The sequence below is a fragment of the Salmo salar genome, chromosome 01 (assembly GCF_965601325.2).
Source record: "Salmo salar chromosome 01, fSalSal1, whole genome shotgun sequence".
Taxonomy (NCBI): Eukaryota; Metazoa; Chordata; class Actinopteri; order Salmoniformes; family Salmonidae; genus Salmo; species Salmo salar.
The window spans coordinates 147,144,129-147,161,790 of record NC_138291.1 but is presented as its reverse complement, the minus strand read 5'-3'; the positions used below and the strand labels follow the sequence as shown (position 1 = coordinate 147,161,790).

General features: G+C 42.0%; 1 protein-coding gene across 1 annotated transcript in view; it reads left to right on the top strand.

The window, feature by feature from the left end:
- Positions 1-17,662, top strand: part of LOC106565209 (leucine-rich repeat transmembrane neuronal protein 4) — a 143,832-nt gene that overhangs the window by 21,970 nt on the left and 104,200 nt on the right. The window contains exon 2 of the mRNA XM_014132079.3: positions 10,728-12,286. Coding sequence (XP_013987554.1) covers positions 10,728-12,286 — 1,559 coding nt within the window. The remainder of the gene's footprint in view (positions 1-10,727; positions 12,287-17,662) is intronic.

Genomic DNA, 17,662 nt, shown 5'->3' with positions numbered 1-17,662 from the left:
CTGCGTCTTGTGACCGTAGTGTACGTGTAGGTATGTACGGCAGGACCAAATCGGAAAGATAGGTAGGAGCAAGCCCATGTAATGCTTTGTAGGTTAGCAGTAAAACCTTGAAATCAGCCCTTGCCTTAACAGGAAGCCAGTGTAGGGAGGCTAGCACTGGAGTAATATGATCAAATTTTGGAGTTCTAGTCAGGATTCTAGCAGCCGTATTTAGCACTAACTGAAGTTTATTTAGTGCTTTATCCGGGTAGCCGGAAAGTAGAGCATTGCAGTAGTCCAACCTAGAAGTAACAAAAGCATGGATACATTTTTCTGCATCATTTGTGGACAGAAAGTTTCTGATTTTTGCAATGTTACGTAGATGGAAAAAAGCTGCACTTGAAACAGTCTTGATATGTTCTTCAAAAGAGAGATCAGGGTCCAGAGTAACGCCGAGGTCCTTCACAGTTTTATTTGCGACGACTGTACAACCATCAAGATTAATTGTCAAATTTAACAGAAGATCTCTTTCTTTCTTGGGACCTAGAACAAGCATCTCTGTTTTGTCCGAGTTTAAAAGTAGAATGTTTGCAGCCATCCACTTCCTTATATCTAAAACAGAGGCTTCTAGCGAGGGCAATTTTGGGGCTTCACCATGTTTCATTGAAATGTACAGCTGTGTGTCATCCGCATAGCAGTGAAATTTAACATTATGTTTCCGAATGACATCCCCAAGAGGTAAAATATATAGTAAAAACAATAGTGGTCCTAAAACGGAACCTTGAGGAACATCGACATTTACGGTTGATTTGTCAGAGGACAAACCATTCACAGAAACAAACTGATATCTTTCCGGACATATAAGATCTAAACCAGGCCAGAACTTGTCCGTGTAGACCAATTTGGGTTTCCAATCTCTCCAAAAGAATGTGGTGATCGATGGTATCAAAAGCAGCACTAAGATCTAGGAGCATGAGGACAGATGCAGAGCCTCGGTCTGACATCATTAAAAGGTCATTGACCACCTTCACAAGTGCAGTCTCAGTGCTATGATGGGGTCTAAAACCAGACTGAAGCGTTCCGTATACATTGTTTGTCTTCAGGAAGGCAGTGAGTTGCTGCGCAACAGCTTTTTCTAAAATGTTTGAGAGGAATGGAAGATTCGATATATGCCGATAGTTTTTTATATTTTCTGGGTCAAGGTTTGGCTTTTTCAAGAGAAGCTTTATTACTGCCACTTTTAGTGAGTTTGCTAGACATCCGGTGGATAGAGAGCCGTTTATTATGTTCAACATAGGAGGGCCAAGCACAGGAAGCAGCTCTTTCAGTAGTTTAGTTTGAATAGGGTCCAGTATGCAGCTTGAAGGTTTAGAGGCCATGATTATTTTCATCATTGTGTCAAGAGATATAGTACTAAAACACTTTAGTGTCTCCCTTGATCCTAGGTCCTGGCAGAGTTGTGCAGACTCAGGACAATTTAAAGAGGAGTCCGTAATTTGCTTTCTAATGATCATGATCTTTTCCTCAAAGAAGTTCATGAATTTATTACTGCTGAAGTGAAAGCCATCCTCTCTTGGGGAATGCTCCTTTTTAGTTAGCTTTGCGACAGTATCAAAAATACATTTCGGATTGTTCTTATTTTCCTCAATTAAGTTGGAAAAATAGGATGATCGAGCAGCAGTGAGGGCTCTTCGATACTGCACAGTACTGTCTTTCCAAGCTAGTCGGAAGACTTCCAGTTTGGTGTGGCGCCATTTCCGTTCCAATTTTCTGGAAGCTTGCTTCAGAGCTCGTGTATTTTCTGTATACCAGGGAGCTAGTTTGTTATGAAAAATGTTTTTAGTTTTTAGGAGTGCAACTGCATCTAGGGTATTGCGCAAAGTTAAATTGAGTTCCTCAGTTAGGTGGTTAACTGATTTGTGTCCTCTGATGTCCTTGGGTAGGCAGAGGGAGTCTGGAAGGGCATCAAGGAATCTTTGGGTTGTCTGAGAATTTATAGCACGACTTTTGATGCTCCTTGGTTGGGATCTGAGCAGATTATTTGTTGCGATTGCAAACGTAATAAAATGGTGGTCCGATAGTCCAGGATTATGAGGAAAAACATTAAGATCCACAACATTTATTCCATGGGACAAAACTAGGTCCAAAGTATGACTGTGGCAGTGAGTAGGTCCAGAGACATGTTGGACAAAACCCACTGAGTCGATGATGGCTCCGAAAGCCTTTTGGAGTGGGTCTGTGGACTTTTCCATGTGAATATTAAAGTCACCAAAAATGTGAATATTATCTGCTGTGACTACAATGTCCGATAGGAATTCAGGGAACTCAGTGAGGAACGCTGTATATGGCCCAGGAGACCTGTAAACAGTAGCTATAAAAAGTGATTGAGTAGGCTGCATAGATTTCATGACTAGAAGCTCAAAAAACGAAAAAGTCTTTTTTTTTTTTTTTGTAAATTGAAATTTGCTATCGTAAATGTTAGCAACACCTCCGCCTTTGCGGGATGCACGGGGGATATGGTCACTAGTGTAACCAGGAGGTGAAGCCTCTTAACACAGTAAATTCATCAGGCTTAAGCCATGTTTCAGTCAGGCCAATCACATCAGATTATGATCAGTGATTAGTTCATTGACTATAACTGCCTTTGAAGTGAGGGATCTAACATTAAGTAGCCCTATTTTGAGATGTGAGGTATCACGATCTCTTTCAATAATGGCAGGAATGGAGGAGGTCTTTATTCTAGTGAGATTGCTAAGGCGAACACCGCCATGTTTAGTTTTGCCCAACCTAGGTCGAGGCACAGACACTGTCTCAATGGGGATAGCTGAGCTGACTACACTGACTGTGCTAGTGGCAGACTCTACTAAGCTGGCAGGCTGGCTAACAGCCTGCTGCCTGGCCTGCACCCTATTTCATTGTGGAGCTAGGGGAGTTAGAGCCCTGTCTATGTTCGTAGATAAGATGAGAGCACCCCTCCAGCTAGGATGGAGTCTGTCACTCCTCAACAGGCCAGGCTTTGTCCTGTTTGTGGGTGAGTCCCAGAAAGAGGGCCAATTATCTACAAATTCTATCTTTTGGGAGGGGCAGAAAACAGTTTTCAACCAGCGATTGAGTTGTGTGATTCTGCTGTAGAGCTCATCACTCCCCCTAACTGGGAGGTGGCCAGAGACAATTACTCGATGCCGACACACCTTTCTAGCTGATTTACACGCTGAAGCTATGTTGCGCTTGGTGACCTCTGACTGTTTCATCCTAACATCGTTGGTGCCGACGTGGATAACAATATCTCCATACTCTCTACACTCGCCAGTTTTAGCTTTAGCCAGCACCATCTTCAGATTAGCCTTAACGTCGGTAGCCCTGCCCCCTGGTAAACAGTGTATGATCGCTGGATGATTCGTTTTAAGTCTAATACTGCGGGTAATGGAGTCGCCAATGACTAGGGTTTTCAATTTGTCAGAGCTAATGGTGGGAGGCTTCGGCGTCTCAGACCCAGTAATGGGAGGAGTAGAGACCAGAGATGGCTCGGCCTCTGACCTAGACTCACTGCTTAATGGGGAGAAGCGGTTGAAAGTTTCTGTCGGCTGAATGAGCGCCACCGGTTGAGCATTCCTACAGCATTTCCCTCCAGAAGCCATGAGAAAGTTTTCCGGCTGCGGGGACCGTGCAAGGGGATTTATACTAACGTTACTATCTGTACTTACTGGTGGCACAGACGCTGTTTCATCCTTTCCTACACTGAAATTACCCTTGCCTAACGATTGCATCTGAAGCTGGGCTTGCAGCACAGCTATCCTCGCCATAAGGCGATCATTCTCCTGTATATTATGAGTACAGCGTCTGCAATTAGAAGGCATCATGTTACTTATCTTCGGCTGTTGGAGGTCCTGACGAACTATGTCCAGATAAAACATCCGGAGTGAAAAAGTTGAATGAAAAAATGTTGAGTGAGGGAAAAACCAAAAATATAAACGTAATTAAAATGTAAAAACTGTAAAGTTGTCAGGTAGCAAAGTAAGGTTGGCAACAAAAACGCACAGCAGCACGTAAACAAGTCTGCAAGTTGTGACCGGAAATGACGGGAGCACAGCACATAGACTGACATACCCAAGACGACTCAAAACTTTAATCGCCGCTAAAAAGGATTCTACAAAGTATTGACTCAGGGGTGTGAATACTTATGTAAATTAGATATTTCTGTCTTTCATTTTCAATAAATTTGCAAAAATATCTAAAAACCAGTTTCACTGTCATTAGGGGGTATTGTGTGTAGACTGGGTGAGAGAAAACATTTAATCCATTGTGAATTCAGGCTGTAACACGACCAAATGTGGAATAAGTCAAAGGGTATGAATACTTTCTGAATGCACTGTAATGACCAACCACTAGCCTTGAGCAAAGCCAGTGGTTCTATGTACAGTGTCTTCAATAAGGATTCATACCCCTTGAGTCTTTCTGGGTAAGTCTCTAAGAGCTTTGCACACCTGGATTGTAGAATGTTTGCATTATTCTTTTAAAAATTCTTCAAGCTCTGTCAAGTTGGTTGTTGATCATTGCTAGACAGCCATTTTCAAGTCTTGCCATAGATTCCCAAGCCGATTTAAGTCAAAACTGTAACTAGGTCACTCAATAACATTCATTGTTGTTGTGGTAAGCAACTCCAGTGTGTATTTGGCCTTGTGTTTAAAGTTATTGTCCTGCTGAAAGGTGAATTCGTCTCCCAGTGTTTGCTGAAAGCAGACGGAACCAGGTTTTCCTCTAGGATTTTGCCTGTGCCTTGCTCTATTACGTTTATTTTTATCCAAACAAACTCTGTAGTCCTTGCCGATGACAAGCATACCTATAACATTATGGAGCCACTACCATGCTTGAAAATATGAAGAATGTTGCTCAGTTATGTGTTGTATTGGATTTGACCCATCTTAACACTTTTTATTCAGGACAAAATTTAATTGCTTTGCCAATTTTATTTTGCAGTATTACTTTAGTTCCTTGTTGCAAACAGGATGCATGTTTTTAAATATTTGTATTCTGTACAGTCTTCCTTCTTTTCAATCTGTCAATTAAATTAGTATTGTGGAGTAACTACAATGTTGTTGATCCATCCAGTTTTCTCCTTTCACAGCCATTAAACTCATAACTGTTTTATAGTCACCATTGGCCTCATGGTGAAATCCTTGAGCAGTTTCATTCCTCTCCGGCAACTGAGTTGGGAAGGACGCCTATATCTTTGTAATGACTTGGTGTATTGATACACCATCAAAAGTGTAATTAATAACTTCACCATGCTCAAAGGGATATTCAATGTCTGCTTCTTTTTTTACCCATCTACCAATAGTTCTTAAATTCAAGCCGTAACACAACAACATTTTGAAAAAGTTGAGGGTTGTGAAAACTTTATACACGTCAGCTACCACAGCAGGTGAAATCACTGCAACATTTAAAAAAGAGCTGAAGTCAGTTTTAGAGTCAGTGGCTAGTAATAAGCTAGGCAGAAATATATCAAAAACTTAAAGCTTTGTATTTGAGACAAATAATTCATTAAACCATAAACCTCATCTGAGTCTTGTAATGAATAATGTGGCAATTGAGCAAGTTAAGGAGACTAAACTGCCGGGTGTAATCCTAGATTGTAAACTGTCATGGTCAAAACATATTGATGCAACTGTAGCTAAGATGGGGAGAGGTCTGTTCGTAATAAAGCGCTACTCTGATTTCTTGACATCACAATCAACTAAACAAGTCCGATAGGCCCTAGTTTTATCGCACCTGGACTACTGCCCAGTTATATGGTCAAGTGGCACAAAGAAGGACATAGGCAATTTACAGTTAGCCCAGAAAGAGCAGCCCTCCTGGCCTTTAATTGTACACGGAGAGCTAATATCAATAACATGCATGTCAATCTCTACTGGCTCAAAGTAGAGGAGAGATTGACTGCATCCCTGCTTGCCTTTGTGAGAGGTATTGACATGTTGAAACCACGAACTGTCTGTTCAAACAGCTACTACACTGCTCAGACACCCATACATACCCCACAAGACAGTCCAGAACAAACTGGGAAGTGCACAGTACTACATAGAGCCATGTCTACATGGAACTCTCTTCCACATCAAGTAACTCAAGCGAGAAATAAAATCTGATAAAAAACCCTGATAAAACAGCACCTCACGGCACAACTCGGACTGTGAAGAGACACACTCATACGCACACACACTCTAACACGCACTCTACATACACATTCTATTGTACATTTTATATTATACATTTGTGATAATTAAGTAATAATGTCTTATATGATGTATTATTTTGTTTGTGATGTAGGCTGTTGTTTTGTTTTGTTGTGATGTAATTGTTTTATTCCAGTTTGGAATCCAAGATGAGAAGCTGCTGCCTTGGCTAATGGGTATCCTAATAAATACAAAATACTAAAATAGTGGTAGTAGTAGTAGCTGTTGTAGTTGTAGTAGTAGTAGTAGCAGGAGCAGTAGTAGTAGTAGTGTAGTAGTAGTAGTAGTAGTAGTAGTAGTAGCTGTAGTAGTAGTAGTAGTAGGATGTGGCATGCCACATCACAAGTACGTTTTAATTTCACATGCACGTTTTAATTTCACAAGATCGTCACTTGAAAGCAGCCAAAGTTACCCGTATTCTTACTTCAACATTCTTCTCAGACTTTTACTTATCTTTCTTTAACACTATTTACACCTTCAAAAGATTGGTAGCTGAAAGTTGGTGAAAGTTGTTCATAACAATTAATTTTTTTGTAAGTATCAGTAGTAGTGGTAGTAGTAGTAGCAATAGTAGCAGTAGTAGTAGCAGTAGTAGCATTAGTAGTAGTAGTAGTAGTAGTTGTTGTAGTAGTAGTAGTTGTAGGAGCAGTAGTAGTAGTAGCTGTTGTAGTAGTAGGAGGAGGAGCAGTAGTAGTAGTAGTAGCTGTTGTAGTTGTAGCTGTTGTAGTAGTAGTATTAGTAGCTGTTGTAGTTGTAGTAGTAGCTGTTGTAGTTGTTGTAGTAGTAGTAGGAGAAGTAGCAGTAGTAGTAGTAGTAGTAGTTGTTGTAGTAGTAGCTGTTGAAGTAGTTGTAGTAGTAGCTGTTGTAGTAGCTGTTGTATTAGTAGAGGTAGTAGTAGTAGTAGTAGTTGGAGCAGTAGTAGTAGTAGTAGTAGTAGTAGTAGGAGCAGTAGGAGCAGTAGCAGTAGTAGTAGTAGTAGTTGTAGTAGTAGCTGTTGAAATAGTTGTAGTAGTAGCCGTTGTAGTTGTAGTAGTAATAGCTGTTGTAGTAGTAGTAATAGTAGTAGTAGTAGCAGTAGTAGCAGTAGTAGTAGTAGTAGTAGTAGCTGTTGTAGTAGTAGTAATAGGAGCAGTAGCAGTAGTAGTAGTAGTAGTAGTAGTAGTAGTAGTAGTAGTAGTAGTAGCTGTTGTAGTAGTTGTAGTAGTAGTAGGAGGAGCAGTAGTAGTAGTAGCTGTGGTAGTTGTAGCTGTTGTAGTAGTAGTATTAGTAGCTGTTGTAGTTGTAGCTGTTGTAGTAGTAGTATTTGTAGCTGTTGTAGTTGTAGTAGTAGCTGTTGTAGTTGTTGTAGTAGTAGTAGTAGTAGTAGTAGTAGTAGTAGGAGCAGTAGCAGTAGTTGTAGTAGTAGTTGTAGTAGTAGCTGTTGTAGTAATTGTAGTAGTAGCCGTTGTAGTAGTAGCTGTTGTAGTAGTAGTAGTAGTAGTTGTAGTAGTAGTAGTAGTAGTAGTAGGAGCAGTAGCGGTAGTAGTAGCAGTAGCAGCAGCTGAGTGATTCTTTTTACAGAAATGGATTTATACAGTTTGTCCTAGCACAGTATGATAATGGTAGTCACAATAAAAAAGCTAAGGTGTACCAAGGGTATGCGGAGGTGTGAATGACTGACTTGTATGGGTTGGAACAGGCAAAAACAGCCTATGCAATTCAAGGGGAAAGTAGTATAAACAACTGAAGTGATAATGGGAGAGTGCTAGGAATTAATAGGTGATAGTTAACCAATATGATATTGTAACCAAATGGTAATGACAAGGGAAGCATGGTAGAGAGGTGGTAATAGAGACACAGCTTATGAGTGACACCTCTGAGGGCAACTTCTGTTCCTCTCTGAATTAGATAAGAAGCTGAGGAGAAGAAGATGACTTAGTGAAGCATTAGTGCATGGGCCGCTCATTAAACCACACATAGTGTTAATCAGGGCATGAAGGTGCCTAGTGAAGAGGGTACAAGCTAAATTATGTATCTCACAATCTATTTTAATAAAGCTGCACATGGAAACATTTGAGAGTTGAATGCTTCTCACTCGATTATCTTAGGAGGATGTGTAAATGCACACTGAATCTGACAAACACACTTTGTTTTAGCTGCCCACACATAATGTATCACACAGAAACCACAGAAAAATATGCAATTAAATGTATTTTACAATTAATAAACATTGTTGTGTTTCCATAATGTTGGCTTGCCTAATTAAATTTGTAAAAATTAAGAGTGTGGGGCCACACTTTAAATTTAAACCTTTTCTCCATCTCAAGATGCAATTAAAACCCGTCAATTTACTTCGATAGGAGTCGCTACAATGCGTTCTGTCAGATCACCTGGCATTATGCTGACCTCACCAGACATTGATTATGGCATCAGCCAATTATAAATGTTGACGTAGATGGATGTGAACAAACACTTTTCCATAACATCGTCCTTAACAAAGTCAAGCACTCTCGTTATCATCCTACAGATGGCAGCATTGCAGTAGAAGTGTTATATAGTTATATTAAAGAAGTTTTCGCGAGTCCGGACTCAAACCCACATTGGCGTGCATCCACACTAGAGGAAAGTTTATCGTTCTACAGTACACCTGTCAATCAACTGATCGCCACATCCTACTGCATGCTGTATGGCTATTAATAAGGTGGTAGCACAATACCATTCAGTGCTTTCAGGGTGTGTTCATTGTCATAGTGACAACTGCAAATAATAATTCAATATACATACAATCAAAAATAATGTTTTTAAATGTAGCAATTCAACAGAACATGCAGTTTAGCCTGCTGTTAATAAAAATGTAGTTATTTGTTACATTTGACTGTGTGTAAAACCTAGCAGTACTACCTATTTCTCTGAGAGTGAGGTTGATATATAGCATTTTGCAAAAAAAACATGATTATTTGTTTCTCTGAAATGAAACCATCAAGTGATCGATTTTTAACAAATACATGTCTGTCATCAAACAACCCCATGTCATGAAAATATAATTTATTTAATTAAATAATAAAAGCTCATTTACCAACATTTCTGAAAATGGAAATATAGCGTAAGGTAATGGAACTCTTCATGTGCTGTATGATGCTTCTCGGCCTCCATTGGTCAAATAATTCATTCTGATAAACTGTCGCCCCGAGATGATAAAATTTTAATCTGAATTTTAGAACATACATTTTGTTGCACTCAAGCCCAAGTACCATCAAATGCATTTAATTCCTTGGTCTTATTCTATCTCATAATTAGTTCAGTTTTGCGACACATTTGAAACTTTAGCATGCAGACAACATCACTGTCACATTTTCTTTCATAGAACAAAATCTTGGATGATTGGACTGTCACCATGACATACACATGTGATAACCAATGAAACACAACTATGGACTATGTTAAACCACACATTCATCCTATCTTTTGATTAGAGGATGTTTACAAGCTATCACATTAGGGAGGTTTAGCCCAGAGAAAAGAGCACACATAAGAAATGGATGCACTCCTCAGGAGAAAATCAATGCACCCTTAATAACAGATCGTTAGTGACTCTGTAAGGGGAGCGCTTTTAATGTAAACAGCTCACTCTCACCTAAGGACGAAGACCGATATCACACCAGGCTACATGTACAGATATTGGATCTTCATTTTATCACCCTGTTACAGGAGAACTTTCTGGAAATGTTAAACTTGTAGTGTATTTGAGGTTTAAAAAAGGCTTCTGAACTTTGTAATTTCCACTTAGAAATTTCAGACTTGATTTTCCCATGAGAAAAATATATCAACTCCTGCAAAAATGTCTATGAATTATAATCCACATAACAATTCTCATTTTCTGTTGCTGCAGGATTAATTTCCTGCTGTAGAAAGCTGGCTCAAAATAAGATCTTCATACTGACCGATTGTCATGATCACCATCACTGATTCAACAGTCTGTATCTGCAGTATTTCTTCTACATGTTTTATAACCCGAAGTAGCAGTAGCAGGATATCCAAAGAGACGCCACAGCATGATGAGATTCCCTTTTTTGTCTGTGCGTTTGCTTATTTAATGATGTGCGTTCAAAGGGTTAGTATACATGTATGTATTCTGTTTGGACACAGAGTTGTTTAATTCCATAGGGTGTCTAGAGAGCTGACACCTTTGTTTAAACTTTTTGGAAGTGAACACCATGATTTACTCAGACCCCTTAACTGCTCTGTTATGGGTCAATGTGAAGTGGCTAGATTCTAAATAGATACGCCTCTGGATTTGTATACACAATCGCCAGCTCCTGAATGTTCATTTGCTGTGTTCCAGCTTGCTTTTATGACTTCCCTAGTTTTGCCTCAAGCACTTTGGCGGCTGGTGGGAAGACTCAATTCTGGTCAATTGCAGTTAAAACCAAATTAAAACCACAATTTTCTACACCATTTCTAACCAGATGGGTTGTTGTCAGACACTTTCAGTAAAAATATTTTTTCCTCTCTCTCTCCCTCTCTCTCTGTCCCTCTCTGCAGCCTCTGCCATGCGGCGCCGCTGGCTTATGGTGCCTCTGCTCATGCAGGTGTGGCTGGCAGCATCTCCGTCCCTCAGCGAGCGTCCATGCCCCAAGAGCTGTCGCTGCGATGGGAAAATTGTCTACTGTGAGTCCAGCGGTTTCCGCGATGTGCCCAAGAACCTCTCAGGGGGCTGCCAAGGCCTGTCCTTACGCTACAACAGTCTGGTCAGTCTCAGAGCTGGACAGTTTGTGGGCCTCAACCAGCTCATCTGGCTCTACTTAGACCACAACTACATTGCCTCTGTAGACGTACTGGCTTTCCAAGGCGTCCGAAGGCTCAAGGAGCTGATCCTGAGCTCAAACAAGATCACAATGCTCCACAACACCACTTTCCACCCTGTACCCAACCTCCGCAACCTGGACCTGTCTTACAACAAACTGGCGTCTCTGCAGCCGGGCCAGTTCCAGGGCCTCCGCAAGCTCCTCAGCCTGCACATGCGCTCCAACTCCTTGAAAAGCATTCCTGTGCGTTTGTTCCAGGACTGCAGAAACCTGGAGTTCCTGGACCTGGGCTACAACCGCCTGCGCAGCATCACACGCAACGCCTTCTCAGGCCTGCTGAAGCTGACCGAGCTGCACCTGGAGCACAACCAGTTCTCCAAGATAAACTTTTCCCACTTCCCACGCCTCTACAACCTGCGGGCGCTATACCTGCAGTGGAACCGCATCCGCTCCATGAGCCAGGGCCTGACCTGGACCTGGACCTCCCTGCAGAAGCTGGACCTGTCTGGAAATGATCTGCAAGAGGTGGATGCTACGGTCTACCAATGCCTGCCCAACCTTCAAACACTCAATCTGGATTCCAATAAGCTGACCAACGTGTCCCAGGAGACAGTGTCTGCCTGGATCTCTCTGACCACCATCAGCCTGGCGGGGAACGTGTGGGACTGTGGCCCTGTGGTCTGCCCCCTGGTGGTCTGGCTGAGGAACTTCAAGGGGAACAAGGAGAACAACATGATCTGCGCTGCCCCCAAGGAAGCCCAGGGAGAGAAGGTCATGGATGCCGTTGACACCCACAGTGTGTGTCAGGATAACGCAATTACACCCCTCACGGCCAGCGCCCCACCCACCCCATCTAATGACCCAGACCAGACAGAGCGCCGCCCTGTCTACCCCACACCACCCACACAAGGTGGGAAGAGGGGGGAGGGATTCAGAGGAGGCCCTACTTCTCCAGCTGTTACCTCGGTCGTGGCGCCACCACCTGAACAGTTTGAGCCTGTGTCCTTTCACAAGATAGTGGCGGGGAGTGTTGCCCTGTTCTTGTCTGTGGTGATGATCCTGTTGGTGATCTACGTTTCATGGAAGCGCTATCCCAGCAGCGTCAAGCAGCTGCAGGAGCACTCGGCCGCAGCTCGCAAGCGCCGGAAAAAAGCCAGAGAGACGGAGCGCACGCTGAGTTCCCCACTGCAGGAGTACTATGTGGACTACAAGCCCACCAATTCGGAGGCCATGGACGTGCTTGTCAATGGGACTGGCTCCTGCACCTACACCATCTCAGGCTCCAGGGAATGCGAGGTATGACCCACACCATCCGCCACCCCTCCTAATCAAATCTCTTCCACAGCGAGGCAACCTGAGGTAAATGTTTACACTGCTTTTGATAGATATTACATCAGTGGCTTTATTTCCATATCTCCCCTCTTGGATTGGCTGTAGCTTTGTTTTGGTAAGGAATGGTGTGTTCTTTTTGGGATGTTGGTGTCGCTATCCTTGCCTTGAGTAGTTTTCATTGAGGTCAAAGAAGAGTTTTGGTATTCACTTACACCCTTGTCTCTGTTAAGAGGAAAATTGTGTTGAAATGCAATAAGTACAACCGATTAGATTTCCTATCCTGAATAATTTCACTAGCTTGTTTGTGATAAGTTACAGTTTTTTCCCATGTATTCTGAGAGGTGGATTCAATTGCTTATTTAGGTGTAGTTTTTACCCTACAAAATGCCAAAGGCATTTTTTGTTTGTGTTTATCATATCTCAGTTCTGTTTTCAATTAGCCACTTTGTTTGTGGAGAGATTCATCCCTAGACACTTGGAATGATAATGGACACTGTTGTGACAGCAAGAAGATTCCCTCTCCACTGATGACTTCATCCTACACCTATTATAGCACAGACTCACAATGGATGCCGGTAAACACTTCTATGCCTCTCTTTCGTCGTCTTACACTCATACCTACAGGTGGTGAGCACACACGACACACACACACACACTAGACAAACAAACACACACACACAGCACACATAAATCACAATACATGTACTTCTACAAATATTCATTGTCTAAAACTTCCATAAGGAGTGCCACTGCTTGGGAATGTTTGAATTCACTGGGCAAATTAATAATTAGAAAAACAAAAAGGTAAAACACATTTTATGGAGAGTGTGGCACTGTGGGACAAAGTCCAGTTCTTCTCTCTCTTTTGGAATCACCTTGTTTTTGACAACATAGTAGAATCTCAACAGATAGAAACTAAGCATACATTTCACATCATTTAAACGTTTCCATTTGCTCCTACTGTTTGTTTCGTCCTCTAAGTTGCATCACCCAAAAAAAAGTTTGTTTATTTTTAGAACTGCATTTTATAAAGTGTTGTTTTCATCAGATAACTCGTAAATGGTCTTCAGTCAGATCTGGTTAAACTGGTCTTGGATCAGTGTTTCAAGGCTTATTCTCTGTGTTCACTGTGACCGTTTAGCTCTGATGCTGTTAAAGTGTCATTTTGTATTCTGACGTTTGCCTTTGAAGACAGTGTGTTTGTTTGTCTGTCTGGCTGTGGATTTTATGACTTTGGTGATTGGGCCCACTCATATGCTTTTTTATATGCTGTGTTATGCAATATGTTACTCTTACAAGATAGGGAATTGCTCAAATGGGTCTTCAACAAGTTCAAAGGAAAAGGGATACACTAATATTCCACTGCAATTTCAGGTAATTGTTCCTTTCTTCTTTTGGACAACTCTCGTATTTATTCAGGCCTGAAAATGTGACAAGCAAAACCGTGTTTGCTAAGAGGATACAAAAAAACATACATTTGACATTACAGTGTTCCTGTATGTTTATTTCTCATAAAAACCAAGATCATTAAGTCAGATTGTTAATTGCTTGAACAGCATCACACCACAAACACTTGCCGGTGGCAAAAAATCGGTCTGCAATTCAGCAGGCAAGCTGAACTTAGATGGTAGTGTCTTTAGTTGACAATTAGGCATGCGGGGGACTTCAAACACTCACCGTTAGTGAGAGAATATCTCTCTCATCCTCCTAATCCTGTCTCTTACACACTGTGGTTCTGTGCCGTCGCTTTTCACAATGCCTTTTGATCCGTGCTTAATGAGGGTGTTAGATCACCAATATAGCAATTGGATTACCTGGAAAAGAAGCAAAGACTGCTCTCTTCCTTAAAATTTTCCACAAGGCGACCCAAGTGCATCTTTATTGGTACTCTCCACTTATATATTCCCTACCTAATTTGCTTTCTCTCCTTGTCCCTCTTCCTCATGTTATTATCTCTACAACTTCCATTCTTGTTCTCTTCTCGCCGTCTGGCTTGGTGGTCACCATTTTCTCCCTTTATTTCCATTTAAAATCCACTTTTCAAAGCCTTAAACTTATTTTATTGAAGCCTCTAGACTTATTTTACAACATGATGAGCCACTGGGCTTTTGCATTCATTGCATGTGTTTTAATTGTTTATGCAGTTATGTAGCTGTTTGCTTCCACTAGTAGTGCAAGCCTTTTTCTCCTCCGGACAAAAATAACCTTGTCAGGTTATTGTGGCTGACAGTGCCATTAGAGTCATCCCGGGCTGGAGGCACGGCAGCCTGAAGAGTTGTGAGACAGGCATAACAGACAGGCTAGCTGGCAGGTAGGCAGACAGGCAGTAGGCTGGCAGCAAGACAGGCAGAGAGACAGGTAGAACAGTAGACTGGCAGCCAGACAGGCAGAGAGACAAGTAGAACAGTAGACAGGCAGAGAGACAGGTAGAACAGTAGACAGGCAGAGAGACAGGTAGAACAGTAGACTGGCAGAGAGACAGGTGGAACAGTAGACTGGCAGCGAGACAGGCAGAGAGACAGGTGAAACTAGGTAAGCTGGAAGGGCAGGATACATAGAAGGTAGGAAACTTGACACACAGACAGGAAAGGCAGTTAGGCAGGCCGAAAAATCAGCAGCCATCCAGACTAGACAGATAGATTGGCAGGGCTGGGTCCACACATACACAAAGATAGCTCTCCACAGACAGCTGTCCATCCTGTGATCACCGCCAGCTCAAAGCTTTTTTTTGCCAGATCAGAGGTCTTTAAAGCAAGTCCAGCAGATTGGCATGGTTTCCTCTGTGGCTGGATCAAACTGCAAGGCAAAAGAGGAAACAACAGACAGAATTAAAGGACAGATCCTATCAAACCAATGTCAAATCCTTTTGCCCAATTCAGACCGGGTCAGTAAGTATGTCTGTAACTTATTGAGGCCAGCTGTGCTGAATTTATCATGATCTGACACACTTTGGCTGCTTTTACACAATTGGACTGCGTTTACACAGGCGTTTACACAGACAGGCCAATTTTTCCACTAATTGGTCTTTGAAATGGGCTGCCTGTGTTAGCGCAGGCTAACGTTACTATTCATAGATTCACTTTTGATGAATATATATAGTAGATAAATCCATGGTTTCCTGCTTATGGTGAAAGACACAGTTGCTGCGTTTACACAGGCAGCCAAATTCTGATATTTTTTTCACTAATTGGTCTTTTGACCAATCACATCAGATCTTTTCAAATTAGATATTTTTCAGAGCTGATCTGATTGGTCAAAAGACCAATTTGTGAAAAAAAACATCAGAATTAGGCTGCCTGTGTAAATACAGCCAGTTTCACAGTTCAAAAACCTTCCTCCTGTGCGTAGGTGTGTGTCTCTGCTTGAGTGCATGTGCAGGATATGCACACGTGGGCACATACAAGAAACCTTTCGCTCTCCTGCAAGGCTATTCTTAGAGGTCTCATATCTTTGTTTTTCCACCCTTTTCCTATGCTTCTTCAAGCACACATTATTTTTAGTGAATTACCTATCTATCATTCGCCCCAGTCAGGCTCCTGCTCTATGGCAAGTACTGCTGCTGCTACTGCTGCTGCATAGACTCTAATGCCGTTTGGCTGCCTTCCACTGCAGGAAAATGCATGCCACTCACAACTGATGAGCTCTATTCTCCCTGCAAGGGTATAGTATTCTACCCTCACATGTCCAGTGTGTAGCTTTTTCACATCATAGGAACGGGATAGATTCAGACACACGTTTGAAGTCTCTTACCATCTCAAAAAACTGTGTTTTCATCAATGTCATGCATCCCCAGGCATTGACTAGCATGGATGTGTGCAAGAGAGAGAGAGAGAGAGATGGGGTGGGAGAGGGAGGAAGAGAGGGAGCGGAAGAGAAGGGAGAGAGAGCAACAGAAGGGTGGCGAGAGAGGTAAAGGGAGAGAGGGGGAGAAAGAGAGGGGGGAGAGAGAGAGAGAAAGACACTCACTCACACACACACATTCTCTAGAGATATATGGCCTATGAAGCGACCCTGAGGGTACTCCTTGCATACATGGAATATATTTGAAGGCTGTCTTTCACTATGAAATATAATGGTGCCTCTTATCGATTGGATTAGCAAGGTAATACAATTTTTTTTTTTTTACAAAACCGACAATGGATTCGTTTGGGATTGATTGTGCCATGAAGCCAGCAAGTACACTTAGGGACCAGAGCCCCTCCGTCCAACTCATTGATCGCCTCTTGAAATGTGAGGAAGATCATAGATAATGCTGATAATTAAAGATGGGATACATAATGCAGAATTCCACTCAGGCCTTTTTTACTTGTATTTAATCATGTACTGTATATCATTAGGGGCCGGAAATTACAGTGATGGTACATCAACAACTGTTTAGAAGCAGCTATTTGTAACCAACTCGTGTGGGTGTATGTGGATATTTTCACAATAAGCCTCCATACCCACCAACCTCTATAGGGGGGGAACTATCCCACAATGCCCCTCTCACAGTGTCATTTGGTACGTTCTGATTGTTTTTGCACCAATGGCCTATCAATCTTGCTTCATTTACAGTGATTGAGATATAATACCAGCAGCTGTTTAGCCTTTGATGGCAGCGTCTGTAGAGGGTATTGAGTTTGTAGAGTCTGACTCTGAAAGGATGAGACTTCTGCTTTCTCTTTTCAGACCATTCATCAGGCCATTCACTTTACTATATGTCTTATTAAGATGAGTGGACATGTTCCTTTTTGCTCTGGGACGTTCCTATCTAAAGTGGGACACGTTCCAAAATTCAGCGTAATCAGTGCAAAGGGAGCTGCGCTTTTAATCACTCCACACCACACACACCATCTCTCTCTCTCTCTCTCTCTCTCTCTCTCTCTCTCTCTCTCTCTCTCTCTCCTCTCTCTCTCTGTCTCTGTGTGTCTCTCTTGCAGTCTCATGCATCTAATGCATTTCTGATTTGCTACTGTAGCTTCTCAACACTGACACAATTCAGCTGGATGGGCTCCCACTTGATAGGGTAGTGAGGGCTCTATGGTCATAATACCTTGAGTTATGTCTTTGCACACAAAAGAGGGTAACAAAAAGGTATATTTTCTTATGGAAGCCGTGACTAGTGTGGGTGTCTTTGTGGTTTTGACCCACGGACGTGGCCTAGTGGCACGTCCGTGGCATTTCCATGTCGGAGCAGAGAGATAAACCATCCACCTTCACATTAAAGGATTAGCCTGATAATACCGTTTTTTTCTTCTTCAATTGTTTAAAAATCAAGGCTCACTATTTCCATTTGCACATAATAATGGGCATGCCAAGGGCAGTAATCAACAGTCAGTGGACTATCCAGATTTAGGTTAA